A 24014-nucleotide genomic window follows, 5' to 3' on the forward strand; every position below is an offset into this window, starting at 1 on the left:
ACAGATCAAGTGATTTTTTTTTTTTTCTTACAAAAATCTGTTCACCAAGGTACATCAAAATCCAAAACAATCTGTTCTTCTCCATGCTAAGTAAAATAGAGACTCTATAGCTCCACTGACACCACCAAGTCACATTGACCAAATTATACCAAACCACAAGTTAGAGAATGACAATATTAATTCCCTGTGGAGTAACTGCAGTCGATCTAATGACTTTCTATTATCCTGTTGCTTTTAGGAGTCTGCAAAGTCACTGTGGACTGCAAAGCAGGATTAGGTTTTCTCTCAAGTGGCAGGTAAATTGATTTTGCTCTCACTCGTCTTCATGATGCAGCCTGTGAAAAGCACAAATGTCTCAATCACATCCCACAGCACATGTATAATGACTTTATGTACCCCCACCCTCAAGCTGAAGATGTGACAATCCTGACAGAGTATATCATTTGCAAAAACATGTTGATGCTGAAGTACAAGAGATTACAAATGTTCTTGGCCTTCATATTGATGAAAATAAAACAGCTGATGTTATAATGGTATTGACTCATCAAAAACATACCTGGAATGTTTCTTTGATTTTTTTTTTGTCATGCATGTTTGAGGAATCCTTTATTTGGCTACTTATCAACAGGATGGTCTGTGAAAACAGCTACAACTTCTCTGTTCATCTTTGTCATATCTTCTGGTCACATACAAAAAAAAATCTGGTATGCATAAAAGGAAACATAATTCAGTTTAATATGTGGGGCAGAGGCTTTTAGTAATGCTTTTTCTAATATAATAATATATAAGTTTGGAAAGGAGTCTGTACACTTCATAAAAACATACCATATAAATTTCATGAAGGTACTTTCCAGAAAGTATTCTGTGGAAGAGCTGGTACTTTGCAGTAAGGGAAACATTCAGCATTGAGTTGGTGGTGTAGTGAAACAGTTTCTGTCCAAATCGAATAGATTAATGAGCAAAATTGCAAATGGTCACTATTAGCAGGAGCTTCCTGTGCATTGGCTTAAACATTGGCTCATATACTTCACTGTCTGTAGCTCCACTCATCAAATATTAAAGAGGTGGTGTGAATTATTGATCCCAATCAATGGCTGCAGATCAGAGCTCACAGTAGAGGAACTAATGTGTGGGCGAACATGGTGCTCCAGATAAACTGCAACTGTATAGTGTGGGCAAAGCACATAACTCTGATCACAATGAAATTAAGCAGATATTTTTATGCTTACATATGTCAGGTTATACATATTTATATAAATCAATTTGCACATGTAGTTACATAAAAATCTACAACTTTCTGTAATTTTAGATGCAGTCTAAAAAAAAATTGGATCGGCAGTCAATATTGAAAAAAATGGGTAAATTCTTATTTTTACTTAAAGCAACTTCTTCAGATTTTTTTTCCCAGAAAGCAATATATACATTTAAGTTAAACAATATACAATTAATTTATGTTAATTTTAAAGTCAGAATAATATTGAAATAAATAAACTAAGCTCTGTGCTATGAGCTTCCCTCATTAATAAGATTTATGTGAATCCTAATCATCCTAATCAATGTTATTTTTAATCTCACCTCAATTTTAAGATTAAAGGGTTTATTTCAAATACCATATGCTGATGGGGGGGTTTTCCACTCCACATGTGCACAGGCAGACAGAGAAAGGCTCACAGGTAGAGCAGCTGTGAACACCACATCTGATTATGTTATTGACACCGGGCAGGAAGCACAAGTGGAAACGTGCCTCAGCTGAGAGCAAAAATACACAGAGGACAAGACTGCTCCATCACGTTCAATGACATTACCAGTTTACATCGTTGCTGCTTTACTACACTCTAAAAATAAAGCTATTCAGAAACGTGGATCATCCCAATTCCTAAATCAGTTTGTTTATGTATTAGAATTGTTAATTCTGCTCGCTGCTTTGCTTTGCCAGCCTTGGTCATGTCTGAGCGCCTCCAAAGCCCCAGGGTCTGTGCTACAACTAATGATTAGCATTTACATAATGAGCTAAATGTTAGCTGCTGCCTCAAAGTGCTGCTCCTCAGCTGAAGGGGGCAAGCTGACCTCCACAGGAGGGGGAAAAAAAAAAACACATGCGCTGGAAGAAGCAAATACATAATGTACAACATAATGTTCAGGTTTAAGCTGGAGCATTTTCCTTTGGGGTATTTTATTTTTAGCTTCATCTTTTGAGGGGATATTTAAAATTGATTTAACAGGACCATGAACAAATCTCAACAAGTTCAAACCTGCAAGACCTGATATCATGCAACAAGGAACAGGTTATCCGTTTCTAATTTTTGTACTTAGAATACATCATCACACCCATAAAAATAGCACACCATCGCATTTTAAAATACACAAATTAGTGTGGATTTTTCACTTGCATATTTGAATATGTCAATGCATCTGCTTCTAAACCTACCAGTGAATGTTTCAGAATATTACACAATTACATCAGATGTTATGAAACTGCTTAAACTGCATAGCATACTCTCATTCTGTAAAAACATTTGAGCATTGAGGTTGTATTCTAGAGTATCTATTGAAAGTAACAAGTCACTCTCTCAGAAATTTAAGGAACTTTTCAGATTTTTAAAGATTATTTTCAGAGAACTTGCAAGTTACTTTTAGAGAACTTTAAGTTGACATTGCACAGCTCTGTGATATTCTGTGGTAATTTGTCAGGAATTGAATTTTTGCATGTTAGTAAAAAAATATATATATGATGCAAAAGCTCTGTTGTTTCATAAAAAGGTCTGTCACATTGACCAAAATTGATTAGATTTTAAGTTATGATGAAAATGTGTTTTTCAATTTCATATTTTAGTATTTAAGCTCTACTAATCACCTGCTATCTTCATCATGCAAGATAGATCAGTTATATTTTTAACTCTTGAGAAAGTTAAAAATATATATATAAACAATATTCCTGAGGCAGTTTTTTTTACCAAGACGAGATTAAACAGGAATCATTTGAAACCTACAGAACATCAGCCCATGTGAAACGCTGAGTTGGGGACAACTAGTTCTTGCTAGTTTAAACTATAATCTTTTGTGGGGAAAAAATGAATGGAACATCAGAGGGCATAATCAACTTTTCAGTCACTTGGGGATGGGGAGGATAAAGAAATCTGGATCTTATTAAACCTGTTTTTCCACAATTCATTCATTTTCTACACCCCTTTTCCCATGCAAACGATTTTTCTGTTATAATCTGTCTTCTGATAGAGACAGCTTGCCTGACTGCCTGGAATACTCATTCGAATCTGCTTGTCACTTCACATCTTTCTTGTCTTTGTCTTTCTTCCACTTTCTTTCACTTTCACTTACCTCTATCCATTCACCTCTTCCTACACAGGTAATCACCATATTCGTCATTCTTTACACATCTGGAGATATGTTTTTTATATTCTTTTGCTGAAAAACCAGAGGATAAGTAGGAGTGAGGGGAGGAGAAGGAGGGGGGGCTGAGGTCTAAACCTAAAGACTGGGGTTCTAAATGTAAACAGTGGAACGCAGAGCAGCTTAAGAGGGCTATAAATAGAGCGATGGAGCATGAGAGGAAGCAAGCGAGCAAGAGAGAGAGATAGAGATGGAGAGCGAAAGCTTTGCTTACGGAATAAAAATTGCTCCCGACAGTCGGGGATTAGTGCTTCCCTGGAGGATTTTCACTCCAAAAACCCAATCTGGGGCGATTGGGAAGAGCACCAGCCTCAGTCATCTTAATTCAGTTAAACCCTGCCGAGCACACAGAAATAGCATATATCTATATATGCTTGCACGCAGATATATTCAGCAGGTATAAACACACGCACCATGGCAGAAGGTACAAGAATATTAATAGAAATAGGAATGAAAAAGACAGCACAAACACGCCACTGAGAGCCTGATTACCAGCATATTACTCAGCACCAATCAGTAAAACGCCTGCTGTGTGGTGAATCTTAAAACATGGCTGAAGATGTGCAAATCTTCAATCTTCCTGTTGCTGATGCTGTTTTGTTCAGCAAACAGAAATCAGGGGACAACAACATTCCTCTGCCAGTGGCGTCAGCTCCAATATCCAGCCATAGTTTGCTCTTCTCAACTTCTTATCCTCAAACTTCAGCACTAACAAGCCCTTCACCTTTTTTGTCTCAGGTTATAATTTCTATGTACTATTCTTCACCAAAAACAAGCACCAAAAGTACAAAAGTTACTGAAAGAAGTAGAAAAATGTTTTTTACTGTCAGCTAGCTGAAACAGAGATTCCTCTGTAGAGCCAAGAGTAGCAACGAGTCTTACTCATGATGCTGATTGAATTAAGTTCACTAACAAATGAATGTAAAATATTCTACAATGATGAGATTTGAATGTGAAAGATTTTGCTCTGTGAAAGTTAATTATTTGTTAAACTGAAAATCTCATTTGTAACATCTCAACAGTTTTCTGATTAACTTTTGTGCAACTAGTCCTGAAAGACAGTGGACGTCTTAGAATAAAGAATTTTAAAAATGTCTATGCTCACACACGCTGACACATATTAATGACGTGGACTGAGTCACAAATAGGACTAATCTTGACAGTGCAGAAAATGACTTGTGAATGAATGAACTTGTGAATTTGGTAAATACATGGACAAGGATGCTGTAAAAGAATTCCCAAGCAATACCCAATCCAAGGGGGTCCTAATGCAAAAATTTGAAATGAAATTGACTTTTTTGGCTTTGTAAATTCAGCAAATGCAATGTAAATCATGAGTTGGTCAATTATGCTGTAAAGAGTTAGGAAATAAAATCAAAATGCCTTTGTTTTCTTCTATTTTTTTCTCCTCCTGTACAGTCAATTAGAAATCACAGAAAAGTGACTGGTCTGAAAGTTTTCTTCTGTTGTACAAGACCTGCTGGCCTCCTGTGAAAACAGTGACAGAAGTGCTTGCAACAATAAAGTGCTTCCCTGGACTCACGTGTGTTTTGAAAATATTTATTTGAACACAGTTAATTAGGGTGCATAGCAAATTTTAAGCCAAAACTGCTCCATGAATGCAGACTTTGTAATCATGGTTGATTTTCCATGACAGGAACAACACAGCCTGAAGTGAACTGTCAACAGCGGTCACCTTGGAAATGAAGAAATCATGTGATCTAGAAACATAAGGAAAGAAACGTCGAGTTGAGAGAAAAAGCACATGGATTCTTAAAGACACATGCACAGTTCTTTCATTTAATCTGAATGTAACTCCATGTGTTGACGTAATGTCTGACTGAAGACCCTGGAGCATTTCTGGCAATCGTACTTGTTGACTTCAGTCTGAACTTCAGCAGTCACAACACACAGTGTTTTGGAGTCTTATTCAGCTGGCATCTTACAGATTGTGTTGTTAAGAAGTAATACTGTCCTAAATTTGCCTAAATTTGTCTTTCCTTTATTTGTATCTGAATGTTTTTTAATTCAGACATGCATCAAATAAAGTTTTTATTGCAAGATGCCCACTGAAATTGTAGGAAGAGTATATGACCCCGTAGGTAAAGGGAAGAAAAATTGAAGTGTGGATTAATTTGGTGATTCAACTTCAGATGCCTTACCTGCAGAAGTGAAAGTTTCAAGAAATTGGGAAAGAAAATCTGAATTGACTTAGCGATGTGCGATACTGGAAATTTTGGTATTTATCCAATACCAAGTAAATGCAAGGTGAGTGTCACTGATACCTATACTTTTTAAAATGTCATTGTTCCAATTCTCTAATTGGAATAATTTAGTGATTGACTTCAGTTAGTTCATTATGATTATGAAAAAATATAGGTCAATAATTTTAGGCAAATACACGTTTTTATTAACCAACTATTTTAGAACATAATGCAGCAGTAAATAACACAATTTCCTTATTACCTTCTACTACACGCAATTGTTTAAAAGGATAACCGAGTCTGGAACTGTAATCTGCATAAAGCATGGAAAGAAATACTGTTTTTGTTCAATAGCTGACATGATACGGCTATCATATTCAGGCATACTCATATGTCAAGTTTGAGGCATATGTGTATTGCATATTTTTGAGTTTCAGTAAGACTTTTTTCCCCCAACTTTCTGAATAGATAATAATCAGTGAGATAAAATTGCATCTCTGATAACAAAGTGAAAAGCATTAAAAAAGCATTAATTTGTAATAGAGAATACATTGATATCCTTGATTTCTGCCTGAAAAGCCTCTACCAGAGATCTCTGATCTCTGTCACAGCATCACAAAGCATAAGGTGAGTTTCCACCAACTCATCCTTTGTGTCAGACCCAACGACAGCTCAATAGTTGTCTCATTTTACCAAAGCACACCAGTTCAAATGCATGTTTATTTCTTTGTTTATTTGTTTGTTTGTTTGTTTGTTTGTTTGTTAGTAGGACAGAAAATACCGTAATTTCCGGACTACGTTTCGGAAATTACGTAGTCCGAAACGTAATTTCGGACTGTCCATTTAATCTTCGTCCTTTGGGATACTTTGAACACTGCGTTTTGCCGACGGGTTTCTTATGGTTGGGCTGCTGCATGATAAAGAGGACAGCACAAGTTGAAGAGTGAGACTAAAGCGTTATTGAGAGCGACAAACGAAAGAGAGAGAGAGAGAGAGAGGGGGGGGGGGGGGCAATGCGTGAGGCCAGGGACGCATGCGGGAAAGCCATCATCGCACCTGACCCACATGAACACAACAAATTCCCCAGTGCGCATCATGCGCGTGGCGCACAAAATTAGCACAAGACGCACCTGATCCACAAAAATGCAGATAACATGCGGAAGAGGCACATGGCACACAGAAACACGACACACCTGACACAAGGCCCAACTCGCGTACCTCGCGCGGGCGTGTGTATGTGCAAAGCACGCGCGCGCGCGCACACGCCCACGTAGCCTATATTTGTTACAGACTACACTGAATGATAAAAGAAAACAAAGTCTACTTATTTAAAGTGACCTCTCCTCCTGCCAGTTCACAGGATCAGGTCCTGTTTCTGTGACATCTAGAGAAGGAGTAGTGAAGTGACAACATGTGCATACAAGTATGATTGACAGTTTTAATAAATATGTAAGAAAACATGTTCATATGAGGTTAACTCTGACTGGAATAAAATATGTGGTTGTGATTGTTGTGATTTAAACTAACAGAAGAGTAAGGGGATGTGATCAAGTTTATCATGATTAAATGCAACACTTAAGGTGCATGGAATTATTCCCCTTCATGACTTGATTCATTTTTAACAAGATCTTTATAGACATATCCGGTAAACAACTCCTCCTTTGTGAACACTTGTATTGAATAAATACTGCACAGTAAAACCACAGAAGGTCTTGCTTTAGTTTTATTTTCTCCACAGAATGAATAAAGTATACATTTTTTTCTGGGTGTGAATGAAAAATCGATGGCGCTGAGAGCAGCAGGTATATTTGCTGAACATGGGGCGGGCACGTTTGGACTCCAGGCTCAAAGTAAATTCACTTTCACAGTTTGTCAAATGACTAAATAAAACATGATGCTCCAGTTTGCAGGGAAAATATTCTCTAATTGGAATTTCTGTTGGCTTGCAGAGAATTTACACGGAGACAAATTATTCATACGCACACTCATGGACACTGTGCATTTAATCTAGTTAGTCTATTCGGTTAACCTGAGGTGTTTGCATTAGCTTCGTCCTTTGGGATGTTAGAAAATCAGGATCTGCACTGATCAAAATAGCACAAAAAATCCTTGTAGAGTTATTTGCTTTAATAATTGTGTTTTATTTCTCTGCAACCTCATTCTTGGTCTATAATTAGTGTGCATCCTATTTTTTCTCCTTTTAATTACCATTTCATCGACAGGAATACAGAAAGTCAAACATGTGTTTCCAGGTGCTAATCCTAAACAAATAGTTATTTATTATTTGCAAATGTTTGTGCAAAATGAAGTACACAAACCTCAGGGAAAACAGATACACTGTTTCCTTCTTGTAAGCCCCACAGCCACCCAGAAATACATAAGCCCGTCTCCATTAGAGGTAACATGTGGGCACCCAGCTCATAAAACTGAATTCGAAGAGGGGCTACAGTAGGAAGAAATATAAACATACTGGAGCCGTGGTTGATGACACAGTGACACTGACGTAGATATTTACCGCAACCTTGATCCGGCCTTGGCCCAGGAGGACAGGATGCTGTAATTCTTCTTTTCACTGCCACACTTGGTCAGCTCCGAGCAATTTTAACTTCTATCTCTGACTGCTTGAAGAACATAAATACAATATTGTATGATGTCAATTATTTGGTTTAAAAAATCTAGAGGTTTTTTTTTGTTTTTTTGATAGAATTTAAAGCAGTTTTCCAAAGTCGGTCCTAGAGAACACCGGCATCCTGCATGATTTAGTTCTCTCCCTGGTTTAACCCACTTCTTAGGCTCATTAGAAGGCCTAAGAAGAACATTGACATGCTGAGAAGGTGTTACTACCTCCAGGGAGAGAACTAAAACATGCAGGATCCTGGTCCTCGAGGACAGACTTTGGGTACCACTGCACTAATACAATCTTCCTGAAAAACTCCATCTCCATAGTGAAACAGGGATTTGGCAGCATCAAGCTTTAGGAATATATTATGTAAATACCTACTAGATAACTGAGCAAAGTGCCAATTAAAAACAGTGTCACTGTTTTTTGGGGAAGCTCAATTCCCAAACAAAACTTAAAAAGCGCAGTATGATATATGGTTGCAACTCACTTTAAAGATAACACTTTTCAGATACTGTTGATCTGCTGTAGACAGTTGTTGTTTAGGCTTGGCTCCACCTTTGTCCTCCCCTTGGACTCCTTCTACAGTGTTTTATGCAAAGAGCACACAATGTACTCTGACCATCAGTTGGAAGGACAGTAGGTGCAAGAGCAGCAAAATTCCAAAAGGATTTTTGAAAACTCTTCAGAAAGCTTTCTGAAAACAATGTAAAAAGAAATTAGGAGCAAATATTTTGGTGTTTATTATATGTCATGCTTTTACTGCCATGAAGAGTTAAACTGGCCCTTAATACCATAAAACCAAAATTATAACCTAAGCACACACACACGTGCAGAGTTAAAAACAAACTCCAAAGATCAGCCCAACTCTTGGCATTACAGTCATTAATGCTCCACATTTTGTTCCAACATCTTGTTGGCTAAATCAATTTGACTGTCTACAACCTATTTTTTTTTCTTCTTATTGTGGAAACAAGGCCTCAAGACAAAACTCCAAAATATTCCTTAATCCAGATTTTAAAATGTGCATGCTTTACAGCAAACCCATAGAAGCGCTTTTGCCTGTTTCCTATGTCCTAAATCAAATTTACCTTGCAGAACTGTTCTTCCAAGTCTAGTTTGTACAAATACACATCTAAGCTGAGCTTTAAATGTAGTGACAGTACAATTAAACTGGAATTAGAAGTAGCACAACAGAACAGACAAGTACACCCTGTGGCTCTTTCAGTTCAGCCACACTTACTTGCACTATGTTGAAAAATTGGGTCAACTTTGCATTATGATGTGACAGCCTCCCAACCTGACGGTGCTACCAGCAGTGGCACAAGTCAAATGATAGGAAAATGCATGTGTGTGAAGTTGGAGTTTAAAAGTTGCTCTACAAAATTCATAAACATTTTGTTACTACATTTACTGCTGCAAACAAAGTCATCTCTTCAAAAATAATCCACATTAATTAGTAAAGGGTCTATGCACACCTACTTTCTTAATTTGAGATACCAAACAATATTTTCTAACACCAATGTGGTTTTCTCCCGTCAAGCTGAAGTCAAACAAACCACTTCAGTTTTAACCAGCATCAGGGAAGGGTCTTTAGCAGGTTCTTCAAACTAGTGAACTGTCTTATTCTAAGGATATAGAATAAGCATTTCTAAAATGACATCCACAAATGAAGACTGAGCTCCAAAATCACTCAAGTGAGTCTTATTCAGCTCTGCAGTTCACCACCAGCTCTGTCAGCGGGAATGAGCCAAGATTCCAGTAAACTATTATGAGGGATTCGTGGAAGAATACCAAAACATGTCATCCATTTCATAGTTTGAAAGGGAATTCTGTCAGACAATCTAAAAATATATATGTAAGCTTCTGAATTTGAAGAAAGTTGAAAAATAAAATTCTAAAGAAATTGATCCGAACTGATCTAAAAAGGGAGAAGTTTAGTCTGATTTAATGTCAGAGATGAAAACAAGACTCTCTCTTTTAGATCCAAGGTACAGTATTGGTTCATTCTGTGTGGAAGGAGGGCTTTTAAAATGTTGGCATGTGAAGTATTAAATGATGTGCAATGATTGATGGAAATGTACTGACAAAGGCAATGTGCTAATAGAAGTAAGACTTTGTTTGTGTATGACCAATGTTATTGTCTGCCTTGCTTTCTTTACTTTTGCACCTTTTTTTTTTCTTTTCGTCTGCGAAAGGCCGTGCTGGGCAGTACATCTCAGATTGGTGTGAAATCGCCGCCTAACAGGCGGGAAATTGGCTCTGTTATTTTTGGAGCAGAGTCATGGGGGACCATCGGACCATCATCCTCTATCTAATGAGCAGGTGATGGAGGCGTAACTTGGGAGGGAGGGAAGGATGATTGGTGTCTAAAACACAGCACTCTGGCAGATGTACAGATGAGAAGCAACACACCACTGAGAGAGGTGGGCAAGTAAAAGCAGAGAAAAAGAAACTAGTGCAAGTTCTAGACGCTATCCTGAGTATCACAATAATGATGAGACAGATCTGGATAACGTCTGTGGTCAGAGCCGGACTCAGCCTGAATTTAGCTTGTGCTCATGTTTATGTTGTGAAACTGGAAGTGAACTCTGCGGCATGGTTTGTGCCCACGCACACAAGTGTCACAAATAATCAGATTTTTACTTAGAAACCAAGAATCTGTCCGATACACTCCCCTCAGCAAATACAACTCTCGGCAGTAAAATGGAATCATTTCTCGTGGAAGACGTTCAGTCAGTTTGCTTAGTCACAAAATTACATGCTAATGAAATAAAGCGCCACAATTAGTACTTTTGCACTAATTTCACTAATGAAAAACAGCATACTTTATTAATGAGGTTTCAGCATTCTCATTTTGCAGATGACAGATCAGCTCTGTGGGATGGATCATTTTGTAAATATATTTTCCACCATAAATTTCCAGCTGGATTCAGATCCTGAATGCTTGCTAGCTAGGTCACGGAGTTCATCTGCTTCTCTCCATCAGAAGCAAAAACATCTTGAAACAGCAATTAAGATGAATCACAACACAGGAACAAAAAGGTTTTATGCAATGTACCCTCCTATAAGCTGCAATAGTTTGTTGTAATATGAACATTGAGGCATATTGGATTTATATCTGTGGTATATATTGCACAATAGTGCATCTTGACTTGGCCACTGTACAGCTCATGCTCAGATTAAACAAGTTAAAGTAAAGGGAGAGGGTCAAGGTTAAGTTTTAGCTTGAACTGAAGCATTAAACCTAGACACTTCTTTTTCAGCTGCTGGTTTACACACACACATACACAGGCACATTGAGTTCAGTAGTTTTTATTAAATATTATTACTTTGGCACCTCAAAATAAAATAAAATAAAATAAACACAAGATGCATCGTAATCCAAATTTATACACCCATAGCTCGGTCTCTTGTCATCCCAGTTAGCAGCAGCTAAACACTGACACCTGCTGTCACTACAGTAGAAGTAACTTCTCTTTTTTAATTGCCATTCATTAAAAAAAATATCCGTTTCACAAGTCTTCTCCAGGTCCTTCACATCACCGGCACAAGTCTCGCTATTTTGACAAATCACAGCTGTGCTTTCAGTTCGCCTCGCTCTCGTGGCGTGCCAGCGCAGGGGGTAAGGTGTTCCCGCAAGGGCCGTGGAAGTGGAACCTGTAACCAGAAGGAAAAATTACCAACAAGACAGGTGTCACTCTGACCGATGCACGTGAATGAACATAAAGAACGAGATTTGTGTCAAGGTCAAAATAAAAACTTGCTTGAAGCGCTCGGTAGCTGGAGTGTTCTCCAAGTTGAATTCAGCGACAGGGACACCTCTGGCTGCCACCTGAGGAGCAAACATGGCTGCTGGATACACGACTGATGAGGTGCCAACCTGCAGGAACCATTAACTGAATCGGCATGAAAAAAGACTTTGTGGACAACTTTTAAATAGCCTCACAATTTCTTTATTAAGTGGGACCTAAGCATAAAAGACGCATAAAAAGTTTTTTAAATTATGAAAAATATTAGCATTTTTAAATTTTCAAGTTCATTTGAATTTTAAGAAATAGGCCATAGATACATAATGATATTTTGTATTTACTCCATAAAATTGTCTAAGAAGCACTGATAACTCTGGGAATTGAATCTGAAAAAGTATCATAAGAGTAGATGTGAAGAATTCAATTAATTCAGAAAAAAATCCAACTTCTCGTCAATTTTATTTGTGTCTCAGTTTAACAATGTGTAAATCTTTTTTTTTAATTAAGTAAAATTTCACAATTATTCTTGGATTTACAGAAGTAAAATTTCTAACTTTCTAATCCTCTCCACAGATGATGATATTTAGATGACATTAAAATGCTGAAATTATGCCAGATCTAACAGTAATTTACCAACATTCAATAAGCATTTACTAAATTAACATCATGGACAATGATGTTAATCACCAGGAATTGTTTTTCCCTGGTGATTCAATAATTTGTTGTTTTTGTTGACATCTTAGTTACTTTCAATCTGATTTTTCAATCTCGGATTTGGCAAAAGGGCAAGTGAACATTAAGTCCAATGTCACACCAGTCCCTTTAAAGTTTCCTTAACAGCACAAAAAAATAATGTTATGCTAAAACTGAGGTTGAATAAGATTTTTTTTTTCTCACTTTAGAAGAGAAGGCTATAAGATGATGTCAAAATGTTTATCAGATATTATTTATACGACAAAACATCCCGAACACTTACTATAAGGCATAGGTCACAGCTGTCCAAGACTTTCTCTGCCTCAGAGAGAATGTCTGCATCCAGGGTCTCGCCAAACCAAACCACAGCCGGTCTCAGAAGGCCGTTACAGCCCCTGCGCTCACATCTAAAACAAACACACACAATTTACATCAAAACTCAGTTGGGAAACAATAACTGAGGTACAAGTGTCTGAGTGTGTTGTACCGAGGAAGTTCTTCGACAGGAATCTGGGCGTCATGCGCATCAGGGTCAGGGGCTCTGAGGAGACAAGTACATGCTACTCAGAATGAGGCTTCATTATGATACTGCTAAAATCCACATTTATGCATACAAATAAATTATATTACTTATATAATTTAACCATTTTAGACAATATTGTAACCAGTTTTCTTCTCCTTTTTAAACTTTTGTCTTCATCACATCTCTACATTAGACTAATCTGTCCAAAGGACATTGTTCCAGAAGTCTTGTGCTCGACTCAGATCGAGCTTCCTAAAAACTCATGCTGTCATTTTCTGCTTAACAAAAATAAACTTTCTTCTTCAGCTCTTGTGAACAAGCCAGACTTGTTCACTCGTTCATTCAGTCACGGGTTTTAACATTCAACATGCCAATTTAAGCCTGAGTGTAGAACCCGTGATGGGGCTCAGACTCCACGGCTACAAAAAAATGACCTAAAATAAGTCAGCTCTTGTATGAACGGTGGCATCAGAGTTTAATTTTGCAGGTGAGCTGAAATCTTAACAATAGGAAATTGGCTTTCAATCACAGACATCCATTTTAAATGTCAGATAAGAGACAAAGTGGCTTCTCAGAGTGAGATTTGTTTTGAGTCAAATTTCTCCTTTTCACTGTGTCATCGGGTGTTATTTAGCTCGCTGACATTCGACCGACTGAGACGGCCTCGTTTTGTCTGGCATTTCAAGCTCAAATGACTGCGATCGATATCTTTTAAAACACATTTTCACACCGCTTGGGAAAATAGTCGAGATTACCAAACCAGACCAGAATGAGCACTTACCCTCTGCCCTCCAGAGCGGAACAAATGGGGCTCTTGTAATTGGCCTCTTCGTGACCACACATCATGCAGCGTGTTTTAAACAAGCTGCCTGCATTTACACACAGAGAATAAAAGACTAATTAATACCGGGAAAACAACAGTAAAGCTTCAGTTCACCAATTCAAAGATTTGCAGCATTCAGCTTGAATTAACCCAGTGTTAAGGAGGGCATACATGTGCCTAATAAAGTGGTTAAAAAACAACAACAATAAAAGACCTCACACCATGGATTTCCAGCAGGTTTTTTGTTCCGGCGCGGCGGTGCAGTTCGTCGATGTTCTGCGTGATGACGGTAACTTTTCGGCCTTGTTTGCCAAGACGCTCCTCACACTCCGCTATGGCCTGGTGGGCAGGGTTGGGGTTCTTGGTAAGCATAACCTCTCGACGGTAGTGGTAGAACTCCCAAACTCGAGAGGGATTGTGGGCGAAGGCCGTCGGAGTGGCCAATTCCTGAAATTTGGCCAAAAAAAACAACAGTGTAGCTTTTTTAAATGGTCTTAGATTAAAACCAAACACAATCAAACTTCTCAGTTAAACAATTACAGTTCCCCTCAAAATAGATCTAATAAGTTAATATATGTCTGAACCACTGGAAATGTATTGATTTCATAAAACATAATACATACACAGCTATTTATTATTATTATTATTATTATTATTATTATTATAAGCACACCGACATGGTCAAATGAGAACTAGGACTATAAATAAAAACACTGAAAGACTTTCAAAAAGCCTGGAAAGCTATTGATTGAAAAAAGCTGATGACAAATCAAAAAGTATAGAACAGATGATCATCCAACACTGCTAACCCCATATAATCCAGAATAAAGAGTTAAAAGTCACCCTTTGATTTAGGGCTCTAGAAGTAGAAGTTGTCTGTCCTAGACAATAACCAGTAGATGCACACCTGTGCTTGCCATTTTCTCCAGTACCCTCCTGCTCCTCTGAATGTTGGAACTCCACTCTCAGCACTCACTCCTGCTCCTGTGATGACGGCAATGTTGTTGGATTTGGAGAAAATCTCCCTGAACGCTGCCAGGTCTGATCATAGACAGAAGAAGACACACTATATGAAAAAGAGAGATAGATACTTCAAATAAAAATAATAAAATATATTCCACTGAGTTTACCTGAACTGGGTCTTGCCATGGCCTGGATTCCCCACGTCTTTCTCAGCTGGGCATACAGGTGAGTGTTTATGGCTCCACAGGTGAAACGGTGTACAATCATCAGGTTTCAGAACTAGTTGGAAAAAAAACACAATACAATATTCACTGCCTAAATATGACGATCCTGTGTGGAATATGCATGTCCTCCACATGCTCAAATGAGTTTTCTCCACATACTCTACTTTCTTCCCCCCCTGCCAAACACATGCATAATAAAACTCTCCAGGCTATACAGCTACCTCTCACCCACTGACCCCCACATTCGTGAAAGCCTAAGGGTAGCAGACCCCACTGTTTATCTGGGGTTTAAGAAGGGCTAAGAGAAATGATTTTGTAGCACATAAAAACAAAAATTTAAAGGGACACAATTAGCAACAAAGGGGCAGATATGGCGCTTGTTAATGCTGACAAATGTAAATATTATATCAGTTAACATATTTTGAACAGCCTAAAATCATATTACTCAAATTCAAAAAATCGAATGCATTTCAAATAGAGTAGATTTCATTGCTAACCCGCTATACATAGCACTGCATTTTTTTTTCTTTTTAATCAAAAAATATATTTTTAAAATGTATGCTGGAATCTGTTGTAGGATTGATTACATTTCATAAAAGCCATATTAAAAAATGCATTATGCAATATCAGTAGAGAACATGTCACAGAGGGATAGGGGAAACCCAGAAGTAGAAACCAGGAAGATTGTTAGACAATCGTCTTTTTTTTCTTTTGTGTGCCAAAAGAGGAACAAAAGAAATGTTCCTCTTTTGGATAAATACAATCTAAATCCATGTGCCGTCATGACAAAATGTCTGTCAATTATTTATTAGTAAAAGGTAATGCGTTCGAAAGAAACTTTGTAATCAGAATCTTGAAACGAGAAAGAAAAAAATCTAGGTAAACGTCTCCAGAACTACAAAATAATAATTTGAAACGTCTTAACCCGAATGATTGCCTCTTATAGCACTTTTAGATCCCATATATTAAGGTAAAATAATGTAAATTATTTCTGTTTGATTTGCATGGTTACAATGCTTTCTTGTGTCCGTCTTTGATATGTTTATTAAAATAAACATATAATTTCCGATGAAGAGTTGTTCATCATCTCGGAAAAGCATTTTTTCCCCTAACACACAACAGCAATATATTCAAAATTGTTGCGATTCCGAGTCTAACACTTCTCTTTTCTAACTACTAAATGCAACACAGACCTGTGCTAGCTAAGCTAACAACCTTGGAGTTGCACGAGAACAAACATCCGTAACTAAGGAAACCACTAGCAGTCAAATTTCTAGGGTAGGAAAGCGGGCTGAATCTGGGTTTTTGGTGATAAAATATGTCTTTATCTGAGGTGGAGTTAACAGTTATTGACCTACCTCTCAGACGAAAACCAGGACAACCAGTCGTTTCAAACAGGAAGTCGATACTTTTTTTCCTTAGACATAATATAAGAGTAGAACCCGCACTGGCTGCTCCGGCACAGGGAATACGGCGGCCATCTTGGAGCGGTCGTCCCTCCTACTTTGCACAACCAAAACAGCAGAAGATACCTCAGCACTGCTGATACTCCACCATAATCATTAAATAAAACTACATAACGACTCGGAAGAAACACCAAAACGGTTACACGTAGCACTCATTTATGAGCTGAACCAAAACCAGACAGTCACAGTCAGGTAAATTTAAAACCCTGTTTTTGATTAGGTAAGAGTTTCAGAAATACAAATGAATGGAACCCAATACAAAGCAAAGAAACATAAAATAAATAAATGTGATCAATAAGGCATGAGCATAATGCTGACATGTCTAAACGTGAAGCCTTTGACAACTTACCTGTAGAAAATTATAAAAAGAAAACAAGAAAATCGTTTTAACCATTCAGTCGTGCAATAATTCAAAGTATATTGTGACAATGTTTCTTAAAAAAAGCAATGAATTACATAATTTAATTTCTAACATTATAGTAATAGTACACCTATTTATATTAAAATAAGCACAAAAAAATGTGTTTTATATTTTTAAAAATATATATGCAGGTCAGGGATTTAATGAGTTGGTTTCAATTCATTAAATACATTTAACCTTGTAATTTTAACACAATTAATTGCTTTTTTTCCCCTTTTTTTAAAAAACATAATCAAGCTCGACTAGAATGCTTTAGTATCCCGCACTAGTACAGGATACTAAAATAACTGGAGAACTTTTGAAACTAGATTCGGTTCTAGATGCTTCCCACAATAAATAGAAATAAATTCCACATTTATTTAAGTGTTTAATATATTATAAAACTGTTTAATTATGACATATTAATGTATTTCCAATTTTATTTAAAATATCAGCTAACTCAATATTTATTTCATGTCTTATTCATGCATTCATGTGTGGCACTTCTGTCCATAGACACTAATATGTTACATTGGATCAACTAGGAGGACATGAGTGACCAGCAGATGGTAATGTTGCTCTACTTATTCAATGAGCCATTTGAGTCCGTAGTCATCATGTAGGGAAGTAAAATCATAGACATTAATATGAGTGAAACCATAAAACCACACAATTTTATTCACTTCTCGGTAGTGATCATAACAGACTGCACTTTGTAGTTTCTTTTTCCCAAAACAAGAATATGTTTAAAAGCAATGACTTCACCGACAGAGAAACTCGGTGAAAATTATAAGGAGCAGATTTATGTTAGGAAATGTTTTTTTGACTGAAAGATGATCTTTGTGGTGGATAGGCGTAGCTCTGGATCACGTGGTATTGATAGTGATTGTAGATTACCTGTTGCTCACCTGGTGACTTCAGTGAGTGGATGACGGGGGAAGTCTACTTTTTGCTGACCGCTTTAAGCTTGAATGATTTTTGTCTTTGATCACTGTTGAAACCTGCGGATCCGTTTTTATGCTGCCTTTTGGACACAGATGTCTGTTATTCACTGCCTTGGATTTTGACATAGTGATGAAAATGAAACCATCTTAACTGCAGCTTGGATTTACGATTTTACAAATCTGCCACGTCAACCTATTCAGCTGCTTGGCGACTTAGTTTGTTTGACAGTTGCTAATCACAACTTTCACTGTTGTGCTTTGCAACAAAATTACCAGCCCAAATTTATCAGCATTTGGGCTTTCATATCAGTTTATGCATTTTATTTTTAGGACTACATACCTAAAACCATCCCATAAGAAGTTTGACCATTGAGTTATTTTAGATCACATGTGTCAAACTCAAGGCCCGCCCGCCATGTCATTTTATGTGGCCCCCCGCAGCATTTTATAGGCCGACATTGACTTACAATAGGTTTTGAGCACGAATTGACTGCAAACTACATCTCCCACAATGCATTCCGATTGTTACCAGCTAACATTACGGCTTCTCGCCACTAGAGAGCAGCAGAGTCACCTCAAGCTGCTTATTGATTTTCCCAGCAAGTAAAACTGAGACATTGACAAGCTAACATCAAAACGTCCAGAAAAGAAAAATCGATTTACAAGTAAGACTTTGAATGAAGATGTGTGTGAGTTGGTGTCAGGGTGGCAGGTCGCGCTAGACGTTATCTTGACCGACAACATAAAAAAAATAGGTCCTGTACTATATTATCCGTGAAATTACAATCATATTAACATCGACTATTTAGTCGCATTTTATGCGGTTTAGTTAATATTCACCGTGAATCCAGATCCCATCACAAATTAAGCAGATAAATGCATCTACATTTTTCTTGTAGTGACAAAAACCACCCCAATAACTTTTAATAAATTAAATTAAGCGACTTCACTTAAATTAGCATCACTTCACCCGCTGGGGTCTGAACGCACTTCCTCCTGGTTCCCATCTGCAGAAAAATCTGCGCTAATTCATCAGTCAGTTGGATCTGTCTGATCCAAACAGATCAACTGAACTCTGTGAGTGTTTTACCCTGCGCGGTCCGGTGTGAGCTTTTACCAGGATTATTTATTTATTTATTTATTTATTTATTTATTTAGCGTGGTTTCGCTTCTCCGAAACGGACAGATGTTACGTCTGCAGCTCCTCCAGAGCGCCGCTCTCCTGGGTAACGTGCACCAAGAAGGCTCCATTTGTTAAATCCGCTGGATGAGTTTCTCCCAGCGGTTTCTTTCTAATTCCGCAGTGGTTGAGCAGCGGACTGCGCATGTTACAGTCTAATTAACTTTTGCATCGTCATTTATTTCCTCCAGATAAACTACCGGCTCCTCAAATGGATTAACACAACGTTGCATTCTCTTTAGTTTTCTCTGGTCTGTAATGGAGACTTGAATTTAACACGTCATTTCAACCAAAGGTTTGCAATGCGCTTCCTAACCATTTTTTATTTGTAAGTATTGATTTTATTTTTTAGCCAAGCCTCTGTCTCTGCTAATGACATCTTCAATACATTTTTTGATCTCAGGCTTAGTTTATGGACTGAACAGACATAAACAGTTACCGTTATACATTTTGAACTGTTGATTTTATTTTTGAACCATTTCTTTTACTGTAAAATGTTGATTTTATTTTTGAACCATTTTTTTATTTTAAAGTGTTGATTTTATTTTTGAACCATTTTTTATTTTAAAGTGTTGATTTTATAACCATTTTTTTATTTGCAAAGTTTTGAACCCTTATTTATTTTGAAGTGTTGATTGTCTGAAAGACTTTACACATGAATTGCCCCATGTGGGGTTTGAACTGATGACCTCAGCATTACCAGCACTGTGCTCTAACCTGCTGAGCTAACTCACCTACCTTACAAACCATTGAGTTTCCATGGATTTAAGAAGAACTTACATGATCTTACCACAATGGAGATTTGATAAAAGTGCTTATATTCCAATGTTTTTCAAAACAACATACATAATATTTTATTTTCCAGAGATTTTGTATTTTGAAGTGTTGATATTATTTTTGAACCATTTTAAATTTTCAAGTGATTGTATTTCAGAGATATTTTTTTATTTAATGTCTTAATTTTATTTTTGAACCATTTTTTATTTGTAAGTATTGATTTTATTTTTTAGCCATTTAACCAATTCTCTGTAGAACCATTTGTCTCTGCTAATGACATCTTTAATACATTTCTTTGATCCCAGGCTTAGTTTATGGACTGTAATGTGAAATTGGGCACAATTATAAGTCTGACAGTTTGTTCACCAAGTTACTGTGCTCTCTGAGAGGATCTTTGGTATAAGTATTTGACATTGTTCCATGCCCATTGTTGACATGAGTCTCTAACAAAATGTGGATCATCTACCAGGAACACTCCAAACAGCATGAGTTTCTGTAGTGTAGTGGTTATCACGTTGGCTTTACACACAAAAGGTTTCTGGTTCAGAAACAGATTTTGCATGTTCTATTCATCACAGGTGTTTACTAAAGGTCAACAAGGGTTCTGTGGTGTCATGGTCTGTACTCTGAATCCAGGCATCTGAGTGCAAACCTCAGTTGAAATTTTCATGCATTGCATCTCACATCATCAACAAACTGAAACAAAGCAGAGAAGTTCAGTTCCTGTAGTTTAGTGGTTATCACATTTGCTTTACACGCAAAAGGTCTCTGGTTTGAAACCAGACAGAAATGGTTTTTGTAGGTTATGCATCTCTTTGGGTGCAGTGAGACAACAAGAGCCTTCCTCTTTTGTGATGGTTCATTTGCCAATCGACTTCAATGTAAGCTTCTTTGAAATCGAAGCTACTTTACTTCAATTACCAATTGGCAGTTCTATGACGTAATGCACATGTGTCAAACTCAAGGCCCGTGGGCCACATGTGGCCCCCCAGCATTTTATAGGCCAATGATTGACTTAAAATAGGTTTTGAGCACGAATTGACTACAAACTACATTTCAACCAATGGTTTGTAATGCGCTTCCTAACCAGACGCTCCAAAGCGTCCGGTCCATAACTCTTCAACACGCTGTCAGCTCCCGGTCAGAAAGACACATTTTGCCTCCAAAAAAGTCGATGCCCCCTCCCCCCCCACCCATTCTTAGAGTCAAGGAGTTTCTAAGAATCCCCCACACAACCACCCCTCACACGCGTCATTTCAACCAGACAGTCATTTGTAATCCATAGGGGGGGGGAGGACCAGAAAATGTTTGGGAAGAACTGGGGTGGTGTGGGAGGGGGGCACAAGGAAAAGTTTGGGAACCACTGTTGTAGACACCTTCACTGTTGACTCTCCAGTCCAGTCTGTTGTCCAGACAAACACTGAGTTATATTCCCCAACCAGTTCCACTTCTTCTCCAATGATGGAAATAGGGTTTGAGCTAACCCTATTTTTTTCTGAAATCTAAAATGAACTCCTTTGTTTTGTTCACATTCAGGATGAGATGATTGTTTCCACACCATGTCATCTTGAATGTGAACAATACAAAGGAGTTGATTATTGATTTTCCCTAGTGTACATAAACACAAGTTACTTAGCCATGTCAAATGTTTATCCAGATATAGAAAAAGACCTAACCTGCATCTGCATGAAATAAAATCTGTTAGGATTCTAGAAACTACAAAAGAATCACAAATGCTCAAGCACAGTGGTAGTTGCTTCATGAATTGTATAAATCTTCCGAGTCAAAATTGTCAATCAGTGCTTTCCAACACTCTTTTTATTTGATTGTAATTCATCATAAGACTGATCTTATATTGTTTATTACTAAATATTACATCTTTGGTATAGCTCTCTAAATCAAACCATCTCTTGTAATAATTCAGTTCCCATACTGGTGTTCTATAAATGTTTCATCATTTGCAAATAAAGTTAATTATAGACTATTTAACACCTTAGGTGTATAATTTATGTACATCCTTAAAAATGCTCTTTTATTGTCATAGAGCTGGATGTGATTGGTTTAAACTTCTGTTGATAAAATCTTCATGATTTATTTTAGTAATTTAATGTCCCATGCAATTTAAATCATCAAGCTTCCTAAAATGGTCCAGATTTCCAAAAATACAGCTAAACAGAGCTTAACATCTAGACATATCAGGAAGCACAACTGTTCATATTATTATTATTATTATTATTATTAGTAGTAGTAGTAGTAGTAGTAGTAGTAGTAGTAGTAGTGGTGGTGGTAGTAAGAAGAGGAACAGGAAAAGGATCTAAAACATCTAATACATAAATTCAGGATGATCATAGGATCGGATAACTAAAATAAGACCACTTAGGCTGTTTAGTGTATTGTTTTAATCTAACTGCCACTTAACAATTACTCTAAGTGTAATGATTTTGTCAGTAAATTATAGTGTTAAGTTATACGATTTCGACAAATTACGTAAATGAATTGGTATTTTTGTTCCTCTATAAATCCTTATAGAGTTTCTATTTATTTTATTTTATTTTTCATGTTGCCTTTTAAGCATTTTTATTACGTCCCAGATTAATTCCTTCACTTTAAGGTTTACAGGACTATATGCCAGTTACAGTAATGTGTGGTGATTTGTTGGAACCTGAGCTGAACTGCAGGGATAGAAATATCCCATCAAGCCTCTCATTTATTCCTCTTCATCTCTATCCCCTCTTTACGCCCCCTTCCACGCCGTCTCTCCGGGCGAACGCACTGCTCACTGCTGCTGCTGCTGCGGCGCCGACCCTCTCCCTCTCTCCTTCTCTCAGTCCCGCCGGTCGCCTGTGGACGCTGCCCGGCTTGGCCGAACATGGCGGCGGCGCCGGAGGAGGAGGTAGACCGCAGACCGATCCGGAGGGTCCGGTCCAAGAGCGACACGCCTTATATCAACGAGGCGCGGATCTCCCTGCACCTGGAGACAGGTAGGCAGCCTCCGTGCCTATGCATACACGGCTTTGGGCGGTTTTACCAGCTTAGTACTCCGGTTCTGAAGGGAGATGAATTGCTTCATTGGTTCGTGGCGAGTCCCGCGGACGCAGCATGACTTTGGGTTTTGTGCAGGGTGGACTGTACCCACGGTGCAGCTGCACACAGTAACTCACGCACCGCGCTGTCATTCTGACAGTAGTCCACTACATGTGATGTGCAGGGAAGCCAATTGTCCGTGGAGGACGATGGATTGTTTCTGCTGCCAGCATGACTCCGCCTTGATCGTTAGTTGCAGTGAAATGTTGGTGAACTTGGCTGCCACGGGTTGCTAATTTTTCAAATCGCGCCTTTAATTTATGCCGGAATTCGGCGAAAACAGAGGATTTAGCCTTTGTGTGGTTGTTTCCTTTGTTACCATGGTCACTATAAGGTGCGCCTGTTTTCTTCTGCGTCTCCATACTGGTTTCTGCTCATCCTCTTCCTCATGTGAAAGCACGCATGGCTGAGGGAGGCGGCTGTAATGTCACAACACAGCAGAGCGGAGCTGTCCACTGCCCCACGGTGCTGAAAATGCCACGGACAGAGCGAGCGGCCGCGGCATCTCCGGAACTGATCATCATCAACAATACATATATTGTTATTTTTCCTCCAGCTGCACCACCGTATTTTTGGGTTCAACACTCCCTTCCCCCCAAAACTGGCTGCTGATGAGACTATTCTCAGTCACATGGTGTGTAAAGCCCAGTCCATACTTTCCATTTCAGTCCAAACTCTGGAAATTTCCCTGCTCCTGGCTGTTGACTGAGACATGCACTTCCACTCCAACGTACGTAGATTTTAAGCAAAAGAATTCAGAGGAGTACTTAAAGTAATCCCAACAAAATTATCCATTTCTTGTTCTGTTCCCTTTTGGTTTACTTAGACATTGCACATTCGTCTTATGTTCATGCATCTGTACCCATGATCATTCTCGATTGTCCTCTCTTTGGCCTATAACCTCCTCTGCTCTGTCCATTTTGTGCCCTATTAAAAAAGCACCTCCACTCAGG

The 24014-nt window shown here is 38.0% G+C and overlaps 1 protein-coding gene across 2 annotated transcripts; it reads right to left on the bottom strand.

Annotated features, from left to right (window-relative positions):
- Positions 1-11531: 11531 nt before the first annotated feature.
- On the bottom strand, positions 11532-16724 carry sirt5 (sirtuin 5). Of its 2 annotated transcripts, none has more exons than XM_088005057.1 (9): positions 16569-16724; positions 15154-15265; positions 14931-15064; positions 14245-14470; positions 13982-14069; positions 13165-13218; positions 12961-13084; positions 12000-12067; positions 11532-11892 (listed from the first exon to the last, which is right to left on the bottom strand). In XM_088005057.1, the coding sequence occupies exons 2-9, from the start codon at positions 15251-15253 to the stop codon at positions 11820-11822; spliced, it is 867 nt and encodes a 288-aa protein (XP_087861183.1). In that variant the 5' UTR covers positions 15254-15265; positions 16569-16724; the 3' UTR covers positions 11532-11819. The 2 variants fall into 2 exon arrangements, with proteins under 2 accessions (XP_087861183.1, XP_014836704.2); XM_014981218.2 differs by having other exon boundaries at positions 12000-12115.
- Positions 16725-24014: the final 7290 nt, after the last annotated feature.

The sequence above is a fragment of the Poecilia mexicana genome, unplaced genomic scaffold (assembly GCF_051168715.1).
Source record: "Poecilia mexicana isolate PSO_F unplaced genomic scaffold, ASM5116871v1 scaffold_4, whole genome shotgun sequence".
Lineage (NCBI taxonomy): Eukaryota > Metazoa > Chordata > Actinopteri > Cyprinodontiformes > Poeciliidae > Poecilia > Poecilia mexicana.